Genomic DNA, 22,080 nt, shown 5'->3' with positions numbered 1-22,080 from the left:
GTGCTAGAGCCTATCCCAGCTGTCTTCGGGCGAGAGGCGGGGTACACCCTGAACTGGTTGCCAGCCAATCACAGGGCACATATAGACAAACAACCATTCACACTCACATTCATACCTATGGACAATTTGGAGTCGCCAATTAACCTAGCATGTTTTTGGAATGTGGGAGGAAACCCACGCGCTAACCACTCGTCCGCCGTGCAGTCCCAACTCCATCCAGTCATCTGCAATACAGCTGAATAGGTGCAGATTCTGGAAGAACTAGAATGCTTTCTGTGCTGGTTGTCGTGTGTAGCTGCTCTATAGGAGTTGCTGGGATAGGCTCCAGCACCCCCGCGACCCTCGTGAGGATAAGCGGTAGAAAATGAATGAATGAATGGATGGAGGTGTGTAAGCTTGTATTTACATGTATTATTCTTACTGTGTTTGAATCCCATAATATTGCTGTCCAATGAAAAGCACATATTTCATTTAAAAGTTGATCTCAATTGAACACATTGAAGGCAGCCATGGATGACTCATAGATTCCCCTCATACGACACACCTTAGGGAATACCAGTCGTTATTTGATAAGTTACCTGCTGTGATGCCTCCTACTAAGGAGTGTAGACGCTTGCTGATAGTTGCGGTGATCTAAAACCTTCATTGTTTTATATTTATAGTTTTATTTTCATATTGCCATCACTTTGTGCCATTCACGGAAGTGTAAATGATTAATCAGTGTCTAAGTGAAATCAATACATTAGTCAGTAATGCAACCCCTGCTGACTGCAGTCAGTTTGTTGACAAGAAAGAATAGAGTACTGTATACGTGATATCTGATTAACTAGTGAGTAGTGCAGGGTGTATCATGCCTATTGCCGAAAGTCAGCTGGGATAGGCCCCAGCCTCCAAAGACCCTGCATAGAATAACCCAGTGATCAGAAACCTTTTTGGCTAAGAGAGCCGTGAAAGCCACATTTTAAAATGTATTGCCGTGCCAGCCATATATTTTTTTTAACATTGATTACAACTAAATGCATGCATATTAGAATAAGTCTTTGAATGTATTATAGCATATTTTTTTTAGCGGTCGAGTGGTTAGCACGCAGACCTCACAGCTAGGAGACCAGGGTTCAATTCCACCCTCGGCCATCTATGTGTGGAGTTTGCATGTTCTCCCCGTGCATGTGTGGGTTTCCTCCCACATTCCAAAAACATGCTAGGTTAATTGGCAACTCCAAATTGTCCATAGGTATGAATGTGAGTGTGAATGGTTGTTTGTCTATATGTGCCCTGTGATTGGCTGGCGACCAGTCCAGGGTGTACCCCGCCTCTCGCCCAAAGACAGCTGGGATAGGCTCCAGCACCCCCGCGATCCTCGTGAGGAAAAGCGGTAGAAAATGAATTAATGAATATTAAAGTTAACCAATAATAAAAAAAAAATACTTAGCACTATTAATGCGACGTCTGGTACTATATATATTTCTGTTAGCCATCTTCATCAACAGGCTCTGCAGCTAGCTGACTATTTGATCAAAGGAAGCATTGCGGAAGAAAATGGATGGATGGATTTCATATCCCATAACATCGCTGTCCAATAAAAAGCATACATTTCTTTTTAAAGACACCTCACTTGAACATGACTCAGATTCCCATTGGCACACTTTAGGGAATAGCAGTCATTATTTGATGTTTCCTGCTTTGATGCCTCATAATGTGGTATTTATTCAATGGTGGGTGTAATCTCTAATCGCACACAAAATATATATCTTTTACCAGTTCACACCTGGTAATTCCCTTGAATGACTATGACAATCTACAACATACATTGTTAGTTTTAGTCTCATATCGCCAACACTTTGTGCCACCCTGGAACTGTAAATGATTCATCTGTGTCTCAGTGAAACCAATGCATTAGTAATACTGTACTAACCCAGCTGACTGGGTTCAATCTAATCCATTTGATCTATTTTTCTTTCCTACAAGAAAGAGAAACCTTGAGTCTCAAGTGAGATCCTTTCTTTAGGGAATTTATTACAGAAAATTCTGCAAGACAATGAGTCATTTTCTACCCATGAAAAAAGTAAGAAAGTAACTCATGGCACAAATGTCAAGTTTGGAAAATGGTTTCTAAAAACATCAAAAGCACAACACAATGAAAAATAAAGTAACATGACACTTTTTAAACAAAAGTAACTCTTGATGTGTGGTAACTAAAGTTGAGTATGCAAATTGGAAAAAGGATGTGATTTAAAATCTGCGTTGCTTGTTCGGTACATAGTCTCCAGGTCCAGGGTGGCCTCTGGGGAAGCCGCCCTGGCCTCCTGGCATGTTAGTGTTTCCTGGGCCCACCATGAGGGCAGCGTTATCGCCAGCCATGCCAGAAGAGCCCATGTGCATCCTCATGTCTTGCTCTCTGTTCTCTGGGAAGTTGCCTCTGAAGCCCTCCTGCTGCCGCTTCATCATCTCTTCATTGCGCATCCTCATTTCCTCCTCCCGCCGCCGGCGCTCTTCCTCCTGCCGGAGCTCAGCTTGCTTCCTCTTCTGCACCTCTTGGCTGTGGAGCTCCTCCATCCTGCGCAGCTCCTCCTGGCGCCTCAGCAAATCTTGTCTCATCAGCATCACCTGATGCTCATGTCGAGCTGCCTCCATCTCCGCCTCCAGCTTCTCCTGGGCCTCCTTCATGTTGCGATCGACCATTTCATACTGCTGCTTCTCCATCTCCATTAGGGCTTTCCAGCGCATGGCGTACTCGTACTCAAAGGTTCCCGGCTGAGCAAATCGAGGAGGCTGCTCCCGCTCTTTGTGGTACTGCTGGTTTTTGTTGATGAGCTTCTCTGTCAGACCCTCCTCATCATCTAACTGCTCCATGGGTTCCACAGTTAAAGGCCGAGGGAAGGCAGTCAGTAAATATGCGCCATCTTGACATTTATCCAAAGCCTTTCTTGCAGCTGGCTTGGAGGTGAACTCTACTATTCCCTTCCCAGTGGGCCTCCCTCTGTCATCCACGATGATCACAGCTCGCTCAATCTGACCAAAGACCGAGAAGGCCTCCTCCAGGAGCTCATTCGACACAAACTCCGGGAGATTTTTGACAGACAGAGCAGCGCCGTGTGTTGCAAACCTAATCCGAATGGGTCTACCTCTGAAGAGGGTGTCATCCAGCTCAGCTCTGGCTATCTCTGCGATGATCCTGGTCTCCAGGCGGATGAAGCCGAAGCCCCTTTCTTTGTTGACAAAGATCTCGGAAGCCTTCCCGTACTTTGAAAACATCTTTTCAATGTCCTCCTCTGTGACTCCGGTAGGTAGGTTTCCCACAAAAAGCCTGCTACGCTGGGTGAAGGTTTTCTCGCCGGGCTTCCTGAAGCTTTGCAGGTCCAGAGTTAAGGCCTCGTTGGGGCGGGTAGTATCGCTAGGTTCCTGGCCGTTAGTATTTCCACCCTGGTCGCCCTGCCCAGAGTGGCGGTTTGCGCCATGATTATGGTGGAAGCCCCTGTTTCCTTGCATTTTTTGCACTGTATTTTCAAAACCGAGTCGAAAAAAAATCCCCAATCTCTTTGTAGAGCGCGGTGTGCTAATGCTTGAAAATGGCGAGTGTGACTGTTATGGCGACGTTATTGTGACGTCAAAACAACGCGACCGATACATTTGAATGAATTACGTAAAGATTTTGCGACTGAGGAAAAAAAACATGACGGGTTTATGTAAAATATATTTACATGTGCTCTTCAAATAACAGTTCCGTTAAGATTATGTTATAATTGTTTTGTTTGAAGCATGCACCTTCTTCCTGCAGTGTGTTTTCCCCCCTTCCTCTTATGTAGCTCTCGTGAGAACACAAGAGCCCGGAAACAAATCGTAGTAGAGATGTTTTAAATGAGAGAATGTCCTCGGTAACATTGGGGTTGTAATGGGTAATTTGTACTGCAATTTGCACAGTGGTAAAGAATTGTATTTAAGCATACGGAGAGGCGGATTTATTTATATATACTTATATTAAAGGTAAGAGTTACTGCAATCATTTATAAACGCCTACATAAAAGCATTGCCCCGCATTTCCAGCGTCTTGTTCCACAAAGTTAGCGTAACTTTTCTATATCGGTCGTAATGAGGGTTAATCTGCACTATGAAAGAGCATCTTTGACAGAGCGGGGATTTCGCGGGAAGTAGTTCTAAATCCTGTACTGTTACAGAAAAACAAACGTTTTATGAACACTCGTAATATTTAATTTACTCTTGGTAATTGAGGCCAACATTTAAAGAGGCAAGAAAGGTAAGAAAGGGCTATGTATGCTAACGTTACATCCGTGGTCATATATAATTTTTCATTTGGCTAACCTCGTTGCCTTGCTAATAATTTGACATAACATTCGTAATCCGTAGGTAGGATCATCATGTTCTCCGAGCTGAGCGCTTCAAGAGACGGCTCCTCTCTGCTATGCCGCCCATTAGAGGACCAGGCCCCCGTTTTCGAGAGGGCTTCCCCGGCCTACAGTCCCCACTCGGAGCGCTTTGGAGTTGGGGATCGCAGCTTCAATCGCCAGTATGCTCATATTTATGCAGCACGACTCATGCAGATGAGACCTTTGCTCACTGAAAAAGCCCAACAAAAGTGGGGTAAGGATGCATATACGCACAGTATACGTGTTTTAGTGTTTGAAGACAAATCTGTTTTGTGTGTAGGATCGGATGTACTCGTCCGGAAACTGTGTGATCTTCACACTGGAGAACAGTGTGTCATTGTGGGGACTATGTTCAAGCGTATGGACCTGCAGCCATCCATCTTAAAAGAGATCAGTGAGGAGGTTAGTGTACTTCAGTTTCACTAGTCCCATTCCAGAGTTATTTGTGACATAGTTGGTTGTGTTTTTCAGCATAACCTGCTGCCCCAGCCTCCCCGAACTAAATACATCAGTGACAATGACGAGTTGATCCTGGAGGACGAGCTCCAGAGAATCAAACTAGAGGGCAACATTGACAGAGATAAGTGTGTAACAGGTGAGAGGACTGTTTGACTTGGAAATGTAGACTGCATGCAAATAAGTGATAACTATTGCATGCAGGTAGCGTCATTGCAGTATTTGGAGCAGAGAGAAACGATGGCAAGTTCACAGTGGAGGAGTTCTGCACAGCTGATCTTCCTTTGCAGACTCTAAGACCTGCACTCAGCGCAGATAGGTATACTTAGACGCACACGCACATACCAAACACTTGGACCATAAATGGCCATCCTTTTTCTTTTGCCATGTAGTTTTGTGCTGCTGGTCTCAGGGCTCGGACTTGGTAGTAGTCATGCCGACAGTATGCTTGGACTTCAGCTGCTGGTTGACATGGTAACGGGTCAGCTCGGTGACCAGGGGGAGCAGAGCGGGGCGGCGACAATCTCAAGGGTGTTGATGGCGGGGAACCTCCTAAGTGAAAGCACACAGGATAAGGATGCCTCCGTCAAGGTGAGTTGCACTTCCCCATGTAGGATGCACTTGAAGTAGCCACTGATCACTTCACTGTGACATGCCTATAGGACCTTAAAGGAAGCATGATAGCTGCAACATGATTATACAAATGAAAACCCTTCTCTGGGAGGAAGCAACTACCACGGGCCAAGGGAGTTCAAACAGTTTGAACAAGTTGGAAAACTCTGAATCCAACCAGAAACCAACCTGTCACTTAAAGACAAGGCTTTTTTTCTGTAATTGCCAACATAAATTCTTTTCACCACATAATCTCCAACAGTGCCCATAATCTGGTTTGCTGTTTTGTAGTTGCCTGATTCTGGGAGTAGTATATTGTGTTTTACATCCGTTGGTCCTGTCTTTTTCCGTTAGCTTTATATTAGTTAGCATCTTTTTAGTACTCGTGATGGAATTGCCAGAAAGATACAAAGACTGACCCAGATGAGGTTGGTCAGCAGGAGGATGATGATGACAATAAAAGACATGAACTAAATAAATGTCTTTTAATTGAACAATACAAAAAAAATCTTTTAATTAAGCGCAGTGTGGTGGCGAACGAGGTGCCTGTGTTTGTCGTTTCACCTTGTCATATTTTTGTAAGACATCTTACGTAATGTTAAGTGCTTATCCAGCTTTGTCCCATAGTAGACACTTCAACTCTGCTGGCACATCTTCATTAAACATCAAAACATGCTAGGTTAACTGACGACTCCAAATTGTCCATAGGTATGAAAGTTCCTGTTTTGTGTGTGAATAGGCCAAATACCTGACCAAGAAGACTCAAGCTGGTAGTGTGGAGGCCATCCGCTTGTTGGATGAGCTGCTGCTACAGCTTGTGGTGAGCCTTCCTATGTCCACCTTCGTTTAGTTACAACTAATTAAGCATGAAGTTGCATGTTTGTCAACAAGTGTAAGAGCAGTTTAACGTCGCTCCCGTTCCACTAGGCATCGGTCCCAGTGGATGTGATGCCCGGCCAGTATGACCCCACCAACTACACGCTGCCCCAGCAGCCTCTGCACCGCTGCATGTTCCCCTTGTCTTCGGTCTACCCCACCCTGCAGCTGTCCTCTAACCCGTACCAGGCCACTGTGGATGGAGTGAGGTGAGGAACAAAACACAAACATTGGTCAGATATTTGCTTCAAATCCTTTTGTTTATCTCCGTTCAGGTTTCTGGGCACGTCTGGTCAGAATGTCAGCGACATTGAGCAATACAGCAGCATGAACAATCACTTGGAGATTCTGGAGGAAACACTGCGACTGCGCCACCTTGCTCCGACAGCACCGGATACCCTCGGTGAATACACTTTTTGTACTTATAAATGTAGTTAGAATGTTGTATTCTCGTGTTAAACCATGCCAATGTTTTAGATAATGAGGTCTGCGTATTTGGTAGTGAGCCCTGAAAGATGTTTGGGATGGCTCTGAACGCTCAGGTTCACAGAGCTTTTTCTAACACCGGCTGTTTCTGATGTCACAGTGAGCCAGGCTTCCTTATATGGGCATGCGCTATAGGCCAGATACACTCTAGGAAAGCCAAACCACTTTGTAATCATTTATACCTCGTCTGTGTGTTCTCAGGTTGTTACCCATTTTATTTGAAAGATCCGTTCATCTTGGAAGAGTGTCCCCATGTTTACTTCAGTGGAAATGCCCCTTCCTTTGAGTCAAAGCGTCTAACAGGTCTGGATTTGTATATGAGCTTATTTATCTTTGGAAACAAATATTTTAGTTCCTTATAAATAGCTTGTTTGTATTTAAGGTATATTAATCATTCAACTTAAGCTTGAATCGATTTGCCTTTTCACTGCAAATTCAGTGTATAAGACACTCTTCATCCTCTGGCATCACCAGGTCCTGATGGCCAGGAAGTCCTCTTGGTCACTGTCCCAAAGTTCAGCAGCACCCAAACAGCATGCCTTGTCAACTTACGCACTCTTACATGTGAGCCGGTCAGCTTTTCCGCCTTTTCCACCGGTGAAGACGAGGAGAGCGAGATGAATATCAGCCACTAAGGATCTGTATACTGTATGACCTTTTAAAATAGGCACACATATTCCGTGAGTGAGACCATGTTATGAAAGGTTTACTTAGTAATATGAAATCTATATCCTTTTGAAACCACATTTCTTACACATGCTCTGTATGTATGAAAACACTTTCAGACGTTAGTTAATCTAAAGTACAGTATAATGTTCCATGGGTGAAGACCGTGTAAATAATGACATCTGGTGTAAAAACAAATATTTTTTAATGTGCATCTGCAATAAAATTCATGTATAAAAAGTCTTATTATTGTGTCAGAAAGATCCAACTGAAAAAGATGCTTAATTTTCAGTGAAAAATGATATTTTCAAGTGTTACAGTATACAGTTATTAAAGTTAAAGAAGACAGGTCTCTGTCACGTATGGATGCTGTGAACACTGTGATACGTTTGTGGCATTCATTGGCTATGATGTCACACCTCTTAGCTGTCATTGCCATTGGGGCTCCAAACCCGCGGCGGAAAGTAAACAGACCAGATCAACACGGTACTGCTTTGTTGAGCTAGTTTTCTGGATTGTTGTAGTTTTCGAGAATATGATGGTGATGAGTGCAGTGAGTGGTTTAATAGTCATCGATCTTGTACTCATAGTTGTAATCCACGGGGGGGTCTGTGAAGCCTCCGGGCATTGATGATTGTCCTTCCCCTAATAGCCATGAGTCATACCAGGATGTGGTGATCTCTGGCGTTGTGGGAATTGTGGTAGTTGTTGGTGGTAAGGTGGTTGTTGTCGTTGATCTTAACCTCATTAACTTCTGCTGCCGAAGACGGCGAATACGAGCAATTTTGAGTCTCCTTTGTTGTTCCTTGTTTAGTTGTGAATTTGGCGAGTTCCCATTGTTTCCATTAACCACGCGTCCATTGCCACCGACAACTATGGGGGGCGGGACTCGGGTGTTGCCGTGGCTGACCAGGCGGATTGGCTTGTTGCCATGGAGAGCCAGAATCTGTGGACCAATATAACAAAACTTCAACTTCATCTGAGTCCAAAATATAGTCAGTTATTGTGTTGTCACGTGATGACATCATTGCCTCACCTGTTTAATGCGGTCCCAGTTGGATTTGGCCAAGTTGAAGCTGCAGGTGGTCGCCCCTGCCTGGTAACCCACGACGCACAGTTTGGTCAGTGAGGAGAAGCCGTCAGCTTTTGCCGTCACACGGTACTCGCCAGGGTTTAGCAGCCGCCAGTAGTCACCAGTTGGCGCTATAGAGAAGAAGAGAGTTTTACTTCAAGCATGGGGGGGGTGCACAATTTGGCGGTCACACGGTACTTGTGCATTTGATCTGACCTGTGGTGACGTCATGGTTTATCCCCTCTACAGACACAGTGGCGTTTGCAATAGGGTTGCCTTGCTGATCCTTTACTATACCTCGAATGCCACGGTGAACCTAAGCATGACAATTAAATAACATTTAATTTACTGATACAAGGTCAACCTATAATACAAAAGCTGAAGAAAATGACTATATTTTATATTTTCGTTTCAGTAGATTCTAAGTGTATGTGCATCTGACCTGCTCCATAAAGATGAGCATGGCCTCTCTGTTCTTTTCCCACTCGCGCTGAAGCTCACTCTCATGAGGGAACTTATCACAGCCCAGGAAAATGGACAGCTCCAAACAGTTGGTGTGCAGGTAGCTGAAGTCATTCATGCCTGCGGAGCGAGATATGCATTTTTATTACATACTACAGTATTAATTGTCCCTGTAACCTAGGAAACCGCCCATGAATGATACGGGAAAAGGCCGAAATGATACTGTGTCAAAGCCCAGGGCAGTGATACTGATAAAATATAGAGTTTAACCATGTCCAGTATCAGCCCCCGTAGCTGTCCACTCAGAGCACGCTGCTCTGGTATCGTGCCTGTGAAACAACCAATCAGAGAACAGCGCACCAGTGCTTAGTGACCAAACTTGATTAATGGAACTTTAATTGTCAGACATTGATAAGATAAGACTGTTGATAAAATATTATTGTTGAAATATTTTTGCAATTATTGTGTTTACACTGTTTAGATATAATACATATAATAAACTGAAAATTTTCTGGAAACAAAATGGTCTTTTGATTAAATAGTATGTGATAATAAACTCATGATTAAATAGTATGTGATAATAAGATCATCACACGGTTTGTCTGTAAAACCATATAAAAACCAGACAGCTTGAGTGCTTTGGTCGTATCACAGAGACGTTCTGCAAACAGCCAATGAACCTTCTAGTATCTACTCACTTCCGGTGACTGGCTTCCATTTGGCTCGATTGATGATGCCATGCGCTCCTGAAGTGATGTCGCCATGGCAGGACCCGTGGTAGTTGTGTGTCATGGTCAGATGTGTGGAGGCATAGGACACGGCTAACCATCTGAAGAGGGATTCATCTGGGATCTCTCGTTGCTCATCTTCATTCTCAGCGTAATGGTAGCCGCCGCTTCTGTCTCTGTCATCCTCTTCCTCCTCCCTATGACCGTAACCCTGGTTGTAGCTGGGATCGTAGCCATGTTCATAGCCTTGGTTGTGGTCGTAGCTACGTCCATGATCGTAACCTTGACCTTGATCGTAACCATGACCTTGATCGTAACCATGACCCTGATCATAACCTTGACCGTGATCGTAACCTCGACCGTGATCGTAACCGTGACCGTGATCGTAACCATGACTGCGATCGTAGCTCTGGCTGTGATCGTAGCCGTGACCCGTCCACTCCTCACGCTCTGGATAACCTCTGGCTCTCCAGTCTTGTTCCTGCTCCTCGCGGTATCCATGTCCCCATTCTGTCACATCAAAGCCCTCTTCTTCATACCTGTGTGTAAGAATTTTAATAAGGTCAACTGATTCAGGACAAAAAAAAAAGTTGTACCATCTAGAGGCGGGAGCTCATACTGTCTCTTCTTGCGGCTATGCGGCCTCTCAGCAGGCTTGTTGAGACGTAAACTGTCATAAGGATACGCCACAAATGACTCGCCACCCTGAAAGTTTGCACCCAACACAAATGGGTGGCTTTCCATCCAGGAGATGATGGCCCTGGTTTCTACAGCAATCTGGGATCGAACAGAAACACCCAAACACACACACCAGTGATGTGTTTAAAGCAGGATTCTACTTTCATGTAGAAGAAAACCATGACACCTTACCGAGCTGTTGGACACAAAGTTGTCAGGAATGGCGATATGGTGATTGGGGGCTAGTTTGGGCACCATGCCCCTTTCTTCTGTATCCCAAAGGATGCTGTTGAGATCGGGAAAGTTCTGGAAAATGTCAAATCCCAGGTTGGTAAAGTGACCGGTGGTCCATCCACTCAACTCTGAGCCCTGCAAGGAGGAAGAAGAATCGGGAAGCATGCAGCCAAATTATTTACCATTCATATTTCATCATTATTTTTGAATGATTTTTTCAAACTCACAGCTTCAAACGCTTCTTCATGTCCATCGGGGTTGAGTGAGGGCACCAAGTGGATACGAATTCCATCCACCAGCCGCTGAGCTCGAGGGTTGCGGTCCCTGTATTCCTTACACAGGTACTGCATGAGAAGCAGTATCATTTCCCGGCCCACAGCCTCGTTACCATGGAGACCTGCCGTGAAGCGAAACTCTGGCTCACCTGCAGAGATTGAAGAATAAGACTGTATAGTGTTATATCAAGGATAGCAACAACAATGACAATAGTAATTCGGTGTTAATCAGGAGTGTAACTAGTATCTATAGCAGGGGTCTCAAACTCAATTTACCTGGGGGCCACAAGAGAGAGGTTCTGGGTGAAGCCGGGCCGCATCAGGTTTTCAAAAAAAACTCAAAACGCATTTATTAAAAACTGGAACAAAAATCAATAAAAAATCTTCAATGCTTTTGCTTCTGCTATACCCTACACTTTTTCAGTACTTTGGTTCTGGTTTTCCACACCAAAATATCTGATAAAACATTCCACTGTTCTCAAATATCTTAATTTTTATTTTTCTATACACAAAATAAGATAAAAAAAAATGAATAAACAAATTAAGAATAAAGACAATAAATCAATCAATCAGTAATAAATAAGTAAAATAACAATAAAACAGCAAATAAGAAAAACGTAAGAAACCACATACAGTTGGTAGAGAAATTATTTTTGTCAGATTCAAATGTACAGTATTAACAGTTATTTAACCTTTAACATGAACATTAATGAAACGTAATCATTTGACCCAATTAGCAAGTTAGCATCATACTCAGTTCCATCTGGGAGCAGCGTCGTAACTTTAACAACATGTTTGATGAGATGCTTTATGTTGACGTGTATTTTCCGTTTTATTCCAAATCATTTCCTGCATTTATTTGTACCCAGCGTCATAAGCTTTAGCTTCATTGCTAATCCAAAGCAAAACAGGGCGGGGTAACAGGGTAGGGTAACAGTATGGGCGGGGCAAAAATCATGTTAATTGTGTCCGGTGTGCACACAGCTTTAAGCTGTCATTTCAACATTAAACTTTGGTATCAAGGTGGGGGCCTCAAACTAGCGTTTCACGGGCCGCATTTGGCCCACGGGCCGCGAGTTTGAGACCCCTCATCTTATAGTGTCTTACACATTCTCACCTATTTCATGCTCTGCAGGGTTGCCAGATATGACCATGGCCATGATGTCCAGTCCTTTGGAGCTCCGGCCCAGGCTGTAGACGCTGGTGATGTTGGGACACTCTTCATGCACTGACTTCATTAGCTGAACACAAAATATAAAGTCATGCACAGCAGGCTCTATGTTGTATATTTCTATGATTTATTGTGATAACCCTAATAACTCCTACAAAGACGCCATTGGTGTCTCATTGAAAAAGATACTCACTGCCACCATTTGTGAGTAACTGTGATGCTTAAACTGCAGGTAATCTACTGGAGTGACTTCATTTTGCCGGTACTGGACAACATCTGGGTCTGTGTGGCGGAGAGTTATTTACAGTATATTATGTTTATATCCTTGTACTGTATATGCGTCCCTATGTGTGATGCTCACCAGGCAAGGGGCAGCCTAGAATCTCCAGCCTCATACACAGAGTACCATTCCAGCTCTGAGGGATGATTCGGATGTAACGCGACACAACCGGCTCTGCTAGCTGGTTCATGACTGGAGTGTCCTTGTCACTGTTTCCAAAGAACAGCTGGACAGAGAAGAAGAGGAAGAACATAAAGTGGAAGAGCTCAGGAGAGTTGTATCCTTTTAGTCAAGCTCACCCAGTCGGCGTATCCATCATGAATGGTGGTCCATTCTCTGCTATCGTTGCTGAAAGCCAGGAAGTATGACGTCACAAAGTCACTCCTGCAATGACGCATGGGAAGGTTTTTAATTTCAAGGAGACCCAATGAGGGACAAAGTGTTTTCATGCGTTATTTTTTATTATCTTACTCATTCAGGGAGTCCCGGCCCTGAGTTATGATTGCAGTGAACTCGGTCTCCCTGCGAGTGTCAATCTCGAACCAGTGGTCTTTGTCCTCTGGGTTGGCGCACCACGCTCCACCTTGAGCCTTATCTTCGTCATCAGAGCCCTAGAGGCCAGGAAACGGGTCATATTACTACACCCATGGTGATAAAACACAGAGGAAAGCATTCTGATTGCTTTACTATTACAAACTGTAATAACTAAATTGGTATGTCAGGGGTGTCCAAAATGTCTCCACTGAGGGACACTGAAAGATGAAAGGATGTAATGGTTGCATATTTCATAACCTAACATGTAGACATTGTAAGAAGTTATACACTGTACATTTCAAGAAAGCTTTGTCTCAGCGTTGGCATATAGGTGAAAAAGCATTTTATTAGGATCAACTTTGGTCTGGCTGGCCACGCAGCTAGGAGACCCAGGTTCGATTCCCCCTTCTGTGTGGAGTTTGCATGTTCTCCCCGTGCGTGCATGGGTTTTTCCTCCCACATTCCAAAAACATGCTAGGTTAATTGGTGACTCCAAATTGTCCATAGGTATGAATGTGAGTGTGAATGGTTGTTTGTCTATATGTGCCCTGTGATTGGCTGGCAACCAGTCCAGGGATAGGCTCCAGCACCCGAGTCACCCTTGTGAGGATAAGCGGTAGAAAATGAATGAATGTTCTTCTTAAATAATCTCTGCAAGCTTTCTTTTTAATATTCTGACTTTATTCCCACAATCTTATAACTTTTACCCTTCATAATTTTCCAAAAATTGCAACATTATTTATGACAGGAAAAAAATTCCACATTTTTCTTTACTATTTAAACTTTAAATGACATTATTTTTCCTCGTAATATTAAGAGTTTATTTTCATAAAATCATTAAAATATGACCTTTGTTTCATATCCTATCCTAATAATTTTCCAACTATTCCAAATTTCTTATTGTACATTTCTTTTTATTATGACTTTATCCCGAGTGGTTAGCACACAGGCCTCACAGCTAGGAGACCGAAGTTCAATTCCACCCTCGGCCATCTCTGTGTGGAGTTTGCATGTTCTCCCCGTGCATGCGTGGGTTTTCTCCGGGTACTCCGGTTTCCTCCCACATTCCAAAAACATGCTAGGTTAATTGGCCACTCCAAATTGTCCATAGGTATGAATGTGAGTGTGGATGGTTAATACTTTATCCCCTTAATAGTGTGACTTTTTCGGCACAATTACAACTTTATTTGCTTTGTTTTTCCTCATATTACAACCTTTAAACGGTTGTTTTTGACTTAATATTCCTTGATGTCGTATCCTTAGTTGGTCTGCTACAAAATGTCCACTGTTTGAGTCTGCTCTTTATTCTTTTGCAGCGTGCGTGTAGATGACTAGGTGGCTAGAGTGTGTTTCCAGACGTCAGTGTGTGTAAGTGAGGCTTGTGCTGGTGTGCACGGCCTGATTGATGTGTACCTGCATGTTGAGGCGTGCCCTCTGAGGGGAAAAGCCATACTGAGACGTAGAGGAAGCGGAAAGCTGATCTGCATCAATCCTATGGGACTCCATGCCCAGGGGGGGACATTCTGACACACACAACACAGGAAAAGATTGTCATACATGTGAAAAAGTTGAAAAAGCAAGCTGAAGAAATGTTTTCCAGATTTTGGACAGCCTTTGACTTACTCTTTGGCTCTTTGTACACACGTGGTCTGTTCCTGGCACGCTCCTCGGCCTCCTTCAGTCTCTCTGCTCTCTCTGGCAAAGGTCAGAAAAACACTTTATGCAAAATAAATTCCACACCATTGGCCCTTAAACGTCCCTCGTCTTTCGTAACGTCAAATCCATCAGGGGAAATCATCATTATTCTAGCAAGTTATCCATCCCAAAAACTCTCAAGAGGAGAAGAAAGCACTTGAAATAACAATAGGAATCTTTTGAATTCACTCCCAGTTCCAGTGTGTTCCAGCCAAACTCACATCATTGATATTATTTTTAAATGCTCCTCCTTCTGAACATAGAATAGGATTTTATATTATTGATCTCTTTTCTGTTGCCCTTATTAAGGCACTAAGATTACTAATATTTTTTTTATTAGTCATTTCTCATACTTTATCCTAATAGTGTCCCAGGTCAAAGTGTTGATGATTTGTCTTTTGAAAAAAACGTGTGCATTTCTTGCTGCATCCAGCAGAGGCACTGTTGATGCTTTCTTAAAACTAAGATCTAAGATCATGTCAGCTATGAAAAGTTGATGGCTCTACACTATAGCACAATCCCAATTAAACTAATCAACATACCCAAAATCAGGGCTGCCCTGGCTAAATTGGGACCAGAAGCAGAATTCTGCGATTTTATTCTGTAATTTTATTTTGTAAAGTTTGCCGTAATATTTCAAATGAAACGGCAAAGTATTTTCCCTCTTTCATTTTTTTTGAAAAACAGATTTTCATTCATTCATTCATTAATTTGCTGGAGCCTATCCCAGCTGTCTTTGGGCGAGAGGCGGGGTACACCCTGGACTGGTCGCCAGCCAATCACAGGGCACATATAGACAAACAATCATTCACACTCACATTCATACCTATGGACAATTTGGAGTCGCCAATTAACCTAGCATGTTTTTGGAATGTGGGAGGAAACCGGAGTACCCGGAGAAAACCCACGCATGCACAGGGAGAACATGCAAAATCCACACAAAGATGGCCGAGGGTGGAATTGAACCCTGGTCCCCTAGCTGTGAGGTCTGTGCGCTAACCACTAGTCCGCCGTGCTGCCCAAAACAGATTTTATTCTTCTTTATTCTTCCTTGGCACAGCTACCGAGCACCATCAGAAGCAATGAGTGCTCTCAAGGAGGAGCAAACCATTTCATGCACATATGAGGGGTGGCTGATCAATATGTTTACTTTTTGGTCAATGTGGATATTGAACCTTTACTGCCAAAAACCAGTTAAAAAGAGAGCTTGTCCCATGGCAGAGATACACATCCTTTGTGCTTTTGCCGAGAATGTGAAAATGGCCGCCATTAGGATTGCGGGGCCCTATGCACAACATGTATTCTGCATACAGGGAGGGGCGGCGCTGTCAATAATAAATGTACGTATTTAAAAATGACACTAAAACAAGGAAATGTTGTCAAATTCCCATCATTTTTGTCCACTTGTTTTTTTTTTTTTTACCAGTAATGGTAAAAATAGTGTAGTGAGCTCAATTAGCTGACTCATCAAAAGCCATCTAAGCTCAGCACACTCATGTGGCTAACTAGCGAGGAAGACATTTTGTATTGTCGTGCACATTTGCATGGCGGGGAATCACATCTGTGTTCTCTTATGAGAGAAATGCGATCCAGTGGGAGGCAACAAGCTGTTATCTGTTATTACTTTTACACTTATGTCACAGGACACGTCCACTCTGGCAAGCACAACACTATCGTATGTCATGTTGTACACCACGGTGGTGCAACACACTGATGAATATGCTTTTTAAAAAGCATGAAAGAAAATTTCCCAGCTTTTCTATCTTACCCTTGTCTGCTCTTTCTCTTTCTTTGCGTGCTTTCTCTCTTTCTTTCTCCATCCATTTGTCATCAGTTTCACTTTCTTTCCTCCCTGCAGAGAATAAGAAAATGGAGGATAATTAGGTTTTGTACGGCTGTGTATGCCATTAGGTGTCGCACACTGTACAGGAAGGGTGACACCGTTTCAACTCATTTGGAAAGTTGCTGTCTAGACTTGATGTGAAACACTTGGTTATGGAAAGTGTGTGTGTGTGTGTGTGTGTGTTCACATACTCATTCCGTATTCGTCGTACTCATCATACCATGTCTCCTCAAAGGGTGGATTACTTGTAGGCTCTTCTATATAAAAAGACAAAGTGATAAACATGGCGTTTATGGGCTGACATGGTTTATTTTTCTGTTTTATAGGACGGTGCAACCTTGCAATTCTTCTCTATTTGAAACAATGTAGACACCAGCCACGCCATTTCAGAGTTCAATCTTCCATTTCATTTTACAGGAATGATAACAAAGTTTCGATCTGACCGCAGACTTAAAACAAAAAAACACACCACCATGGAAAGTTTGCGCTGTGAAGCACGCACCCACCCCCTCTTGTCTGGAAAATAGGACAGACTCACTATAATGTTATTCCCATGTGCTGAATTAGTCATTATTTCTCACATGCTCTCATCCTTGCAGCACAGATGGAGGAGGTATTGGATACATTTGCATGCACATTCTCCTTGTGCATCTAATTATAATGTGGACATGCCCATTGATGGGCGTTCACTTCACTTCTCACATGTTTGAGTGACAGCAGTTACCTGTGAGAGTTTCTACTTTGATCTCAGGGCGGACTTCTTCGCCATCTGGGAATGGAACTTTTTCTGGCACCTCGACTGCATTGAGAAAAGATTAGATCAGGAATTAATCACATCCAAAAAGCTCTTGAAAAATAAGAATAGTGAACGACTAGACTCCAAAATACTTGCAAATACTGAGCGGAAAAAATTGCAACTAACTATACCCTTGGATTGGATCCAAAGAAAACTGGGATATCTGTTTTAATTGTTTTCCTGCACATTTTGTCATATTAGTATTACTACAACAGCACATATCAAACACAGCATAACAGATGTAGAGTGGTATTAGTACCGTCAAACCGTGGTTTTCGTATGGTTCGTTATTTTGTGAAAATGTTTGACCAAATTTTGCCCCAGTTTTTGTACAGTCTTAGTGTGACGGCTAAATAACCCACCATGATGCCCACAAACATTTTGAGAAGGTGAGAAACACGATGGAATTGGATCCATCTGGGATGTACGGGTAGTCCACATCAACAGCAAGTTCCCACCATACATGTTTTCTGCATGTAAAACTATCATTCTCTATAAAAAATTATTTTTTGTTAACATTTGTAGGTGTCTGGCACATTTTAATTGGATTGTCATTACAGTAGAACCTTGGTTAGCGTCATTAATTTGTTCTTGAAAGACCGACTCTAACCAAAATGGTTGCAAATTGAATCAATTATTCCCATAAGAATGAATGTAAGTCCAATTAATTTGTTCCAGCATTTTGATAAAGAAGGTGAGAAACTCTAATGAATTTAATAAATAGCTCATGACAAAACAGGAAGATGGTGTCTGTGTGGTGTTTCGCTGCCACCTTGTGCCTTTGGGCTTTTGGGAACAATGAAGGCTTTCGGTGAAGGTAAAAATAACCTTAAATGTTCATTTAGGTCTTTTATTAACTATTTAATGTATGTGCATTTTTGTTTGTTTTATGCATGTAAAACTAAAAAAAACATTTGAATAACATTCAGCTGCTAGTCACATCATAGACGGGCAAAGTCCTGGTTGTGTTTTTGTTAGCAAGCTATGCTAACACGGGTGTTTGTGTTAAAAATACATTAAGAAGACTCACACAGTGTATTAATAAAACAACAGGACACATGCCATATTGTCCACAAGGTGGAAAAAGTACGTAAAGCAAGGCAAAATTTGGGTGTACATTTTTGATGTTGCTACATGCTAACAGGGCAGACACTAGCCATTAGGAAGTAATTAGCAAAAGGATGCCATTGTATACACACTACTTTTAGTCATCTTGGGATTTGTACTTCAAATCTGCTCGAGTTTTCCTTGTAATGCTAGTGAATAACAATAACACTGTTGTGAAAATTAGGGAAAACATGGGGTAAAACAAACAAAAGGCAAAATAAACACGTGACATCCAAGCATACGTCAGGTCAGCCAACTCACACACACACAAACTGGGAATCATTGAACAAACCTACAAGTTAACCCTTTCCAAGGCACTGTAGTCATAAGAAGGAAGTACTATTTTAATGAACTTTTCTACCACTATTTTGAATTTTCACTTTTCTATTGTTTTCTTTACGGGTCGGCCATGATTATCATTCTAGAGCCTTATAGTTAGACGTGTGGAGTGCATTTCAAGTCTGTGTTAACAAATATAGTTCTATGCTTTACAAGTGTGAATCTCACTGGATAAACACATACAAAGTGCAGTCATCAATCATCTGTCAAATCAAGCCAGAATGAAGAATAGAGAAAGCATCAGACGTACATGTGGCATCCCAGTAATCACCGTCACTTGTTCCAGTCTTCCCATCAACCTTTGGGGCAGCGGATGTTGGATCTACTTCTTTCCAGTAGATGTCATAGTCATCAGTCACTGGAGGGGACGTGTCTTCGTCCTCTGGTTTCCAGTACTCTTCCTCTATATCAGTCACTGGAGGGGATGGGTCTTTGTCTTCTGGTTTCCAGTACTCTTCCTCTATGTCGATCACTGGAGTGTATGGGTCTTTCTCTTCTGGTTTCCAGTACTCTTCATCTGTGTCCGTCACCGGATTGTATGGGTCTTTGTCTTCTGGTTTCCAGTACTCTTCATCTGTGTCCGTCACTGGGGTGTATGGGTCTTTCTCTTCGGGTTTCCAGTATTCTTCATCTGTGTCTGTCACCGGAGTGTATGGGTCTTTCTCTTCGGGTTTCCAGTACTCTTCATCTGTGTCCGTCACTGGGGTGTATGTCTCTTTCTCCACTGGTTTCCAGTCAACATTATAATCTTCTGTCACTGAAGCGACTGGATCTTCCTCTTCTGGCTTCCAGTAATCATATGGAGAATCTGTGATCTCTGACTCTGGCTTTGATGGAGTAGGATCAGCATCCCAGTAGTCTTCATCCGGTTTCCAGTAATCATTGTCTGTCCGGAGAAAACATGGAGAGGCTTGTCTATACAATATACACAATATATTGTCTATACAATCTAAACATGGTTCTTAGTGGTTTCCTACTTGAGTACTTTGTGTGTATCAACAGATAAGAAATCCAAAACCACAAATTATTAATTTTGGAGGATGAGGAGGATATACCATCAAAGGTTCAACTATTTGGCGATGTAGAGGAGGAATGATGGTAGAAAACAAGCAAGAAGCTTGGATTAGCCCGCTGCCGTGTTTAATGTAACCGTCAGGAACAGATGACGTGCCCCAAGAGGTGGTGGTGTACCTCTGATGCACAGTCCAGTGGGCCCTATGCATTTAAAGTCAATGAGAGGCGTTCATTTGATTGGTTAAGATTACACATGCCTTTTCTCCTCCCTCTTTGCCACTTACGCCGGAGGGCTAAAGGCGTGGGTGTTCTGCGCTGGACTGTGCTGCTAATGAAAATTGCAAAGTGCACTGGCCACACCTCGTTGGTGCGCCTGCTGTCAAAAAGTAGAGCCCAATGTATCACTCTAGGTGAGTAGAGTTTTTAGGAACTCACATTAGCAGTGCAAAGCCTCGTATCCTTGAAAGTACTGCTTTCAATACTCCAAAGACATAATCCTGTAATTATCCCCTTCACATATCCTCAATAGTATGGTTCAGTTCAAATAGGAGTAATATTATTGATGTTTAAATCTGAATGCTGTTAACTTACCGATGTCGGGGTAAGCGTAGTCTGTGTAAGGCTCAGGCTCTGTCGGCGCTTCAGTCGGGGGAGCTGAAGGCAGCGCAGACACAAAGTCAACAACCTTGACATTTACACACTTCCAAGTACAAACTTGACTCCTGCAGCCTCACCTGTTGTGGTGGGTGGAAGTGTTGTGGTTGTTGTTGTTTGTCTGTCCTTCTTTCTCCCCTTCTTGTCACTTTTGGGCCTTTTGGTGGCATAAGGGTCTTTAGGCTCTTTGTTCTTTTTCTTGTCCTTTTTTTTCTTTTTGCCCTCCTCTGGTGCTCTTTTCACTCGGCCTAAAAAACCAGTGGAACCTTGGTTAACATTCATTAATTTGCTCCAGTTTTTAATAGGTTTACAGTTATAGTTTTACATGATGAAAACAATATAAATACATATACATGATGACCGAAAGGGATTAATGAAAATTTAAGGTTAACTGTTCCCAAAGACAGAGTATGCTACAAAGATCAACATGAACACCAACTTCCTGTTTTGTCATTTCTTGAATTCAATAATGTTTCTCGCTGAACACTGAGCCAAAGAAAGTTGCAAGTGCCAGCATTTTGATAAAGAGGGTGAGAATTCAAGAACTAACTCATGGGAAAACACAAAAGTGGTTCCGTGTTGATCTCACTGGCACATCGTGTCTTTGGGAGCAGTTATGTCTTCAATGAAATGGTCCTTTATACCTTTCATTCATCGTTTACATGCATTTAGAATTGTTGTATGCATGTAAAAGTTTTAGTTTTGTGTTAACATTTTTGAGAGTCCACTGCCGATGGCATCATAGGCGAACGACGAAACTACCTTCTGGTTCCACAAACAGTGTATTAACTACATGACAAGATGCGTGCCAGGCAAAATTTGGGCGTGTACACTAACCAAGGTTCCACTGAATATGAATGTATTGTTTTCATTATGTAAATAATTGAGACACTAATCGGATGCCAGTCTAGACGCAGTCTTCAGACAGTTCCATGGAAACATTTTCCATGACGCGCACACATTTTTAATGACAAAAGTCCCTCCAGTTTCTCAATAAAGAAATCACCAACACCTTGGTGACATCTTCCATTAGTGGGATGCATTCAGCAGCTACTTGGGACTGATTCGTATTACATGTGGCAGATGTTTCTCCTTTTCTTCTTTCATCCTCCACTGTGAGTATTTAAACATACATTGGTAAAGCCACAGGAACTTAAATCTGTAAGAGTTTGAGCCAATTGAGGCATCTTTTTTCACTTTTTAAACTAAGTAGCAGACTACTTAACAAATGATACCCATTTTCCATATACATGCAAAAATTGGCATATGCCAGCCACTTCCACTCATGTAGGACAGAAAGCCAGAAGTTCATTTCACAAGTGAGTCATTACTCTGTATTAAATATAAAATCTGCATTGAGCGAATACACTTTTGAGATTACTGACCTGCATCCGCTGTGACCTCACTGCCGGCGCTCTCCCCTCGTACCTCACTTTGACGCTCATCCTGAAGCACATCTCCTTCTTGCTTGTCTCTGTTGCTCTGCAAGAGGGAAACGACCCCCCCGGCGCTCTCCCCTTGCCTGGGGGTCAGCAGGCAGCAGAGGGCCAGCAGGGCCACAGACACAAGCACAGTCTGACTCCTCATGCTGGCAGCACAAATCCTTGGAGTTTTCCTTGGAGTTCCACCAGTCACAATCTTGACCGTTTTATACTGTTTCTAAGCTTTTCTTCTTGAGTGTCCTCCAGCAGAGGAGCCCCAATGTCAGCCAGGCTCA

General features: G+C 42.8%; 3 protein-coding genes across 4 annotated transcripts in view; 1 reads left to right on the top strand and 2 right to left on the bottom strand.

Moving 5' to 3' along the window:
• pold2 (polymerase (DNA directed), delta 2, regulatory subunit) overlaps positions 1 to 7,758 on the top strand; it is a 20,051-nt gene extending 12,293 nt beyond the window's left edge. The window contains exons 1-11 of one of the 2 annotated variants that reach the window (XM_058069808.2): positions 4,104 to 4,255; positions 4,366 to 4,599; positions 4,666 to 4,787; positions 4,857 to 4,980; positions 5,046 to 5,160; positions 5,234 to 5,432; positions 6,193 to 6,273; positions 6,381 to 6,538; positions 6,605 to 6,732; positions 7,017 to 7,118; positions 7,290 to 7,758. In XM_058069808.2, the coding sequence (XP_057925791.2) occupies positions 4,377 to 4,599; positions 4,666 to 4,787; positions 4,857 to 4,980; positions 5,046 to 5,160; positions 5,234 to 5,432; positions 6,193 to 6,273; positions 6,381 to 6,538; positions 6,605 to 6,732; positions 7,017 to 7,118; positions 7,290 to 7,450 (1,413 nt within the window). In that variant the 5' untranslated portion in view covers positions 4,104 to 4,255; positions 4,366 to 4,376 and the 3' untranslated portion in view covers positions 7,451 to 7,758. Of the gene's footprint in view, positions 1 to 4,103; positions 4,256 to 4,365; positions 4,600 to 4,665; positions 4,788 to 4,856; positions 4,981 to 5,045; positions 5,161 to 5,233; positions 5,433 to 6,192; positions 6,274 to 6,380; positions 6,539 to 6,604; positions 6,733 to 7,016; positions 7,119 to 7,289 lie in introns of those variants that run through there. The other variant, XM_058069809.2, reaches the window with a different exon arrangement.
• Positions 2,000 to 3,655, bottom strand: LOC131127685 (non-POU domain-containing octamer-binding protein). Its single transcript, XM_058069811.2, has one exon. The coding sequence runs from the start codon at positions 3,487 to 3,489 to the stop codon at positions 2,233 to 2,235; it is 1,257 nt and encodes a 418-aa protein (XP_057925794.2). The 5' UTR covers positions 3,490 to 3,655; the 3' UTR covers positions 2,000 to 2,232.
• Positions 6,579 to 22,080, bottom strand: aebp1b (AE binding protein 1b). The gene is made up of 22 exons (XM_078789830.1): positions 21,749 to 22,080; positions 20,444 to 20,611; positions 20,301 to 20,363; positions 18,946 to 19,581; positions 17,178 to 17,252; positions 16,645 to 16,710; positions 16,379 to 16,462; positions 14,539 to 14,610; positions 14,329 to 14,438; positions 12,853 to 12,992; positions 12,681 to 12,765; positions 12,463 to 12,607; positions 12,295 to 12,383; positions 12,048 to 12,171; positions 10,883 to 11,079; positions 10,614 to 10,790; positions 10,363 to 10,520; positions 9,714 to 10,282; positions 8,996 to 9,135; positions 8,770 to 8,869; positions 8,518 to 8,684; positions 6,579 to 8,427 (listed from the first exon to the last, which is right to left on the bottom strand). The coding sequence occupies exons 1-22, from the start codon at positions 21,948 to 21,950 to the stop codon at positions 8,044 to 8,046; spliced, it is 3,951 nt and encodes a 1,316-aa protein (XP_078645956.1). The 5' UTR covers positions 21,951 to 22,080; the 3' UTR covers positions 6,579 to 8,043.

The sequence above is a fragment of the Doryrhamphus excisus genome, linkage group LG3 (assembly GCF_037039965.1).
Source record: "Doryrhamphus excisus strain RoL-2023G ecotype Guam linkage group LG3, RoL_Dexc_Guam_v1.1, whole genome shotgun sequence".
NCBI classification, from domain to species: Eukaryota; Metazoa; Chordata; class Actinopteri; order Syngnathiformes; family Syngnathidae; genus Doryrhamphus; species Doryrhamphus excisus.
This window is presented reverse-complemented; position numbering and strand designations above follow the sequence as displayed.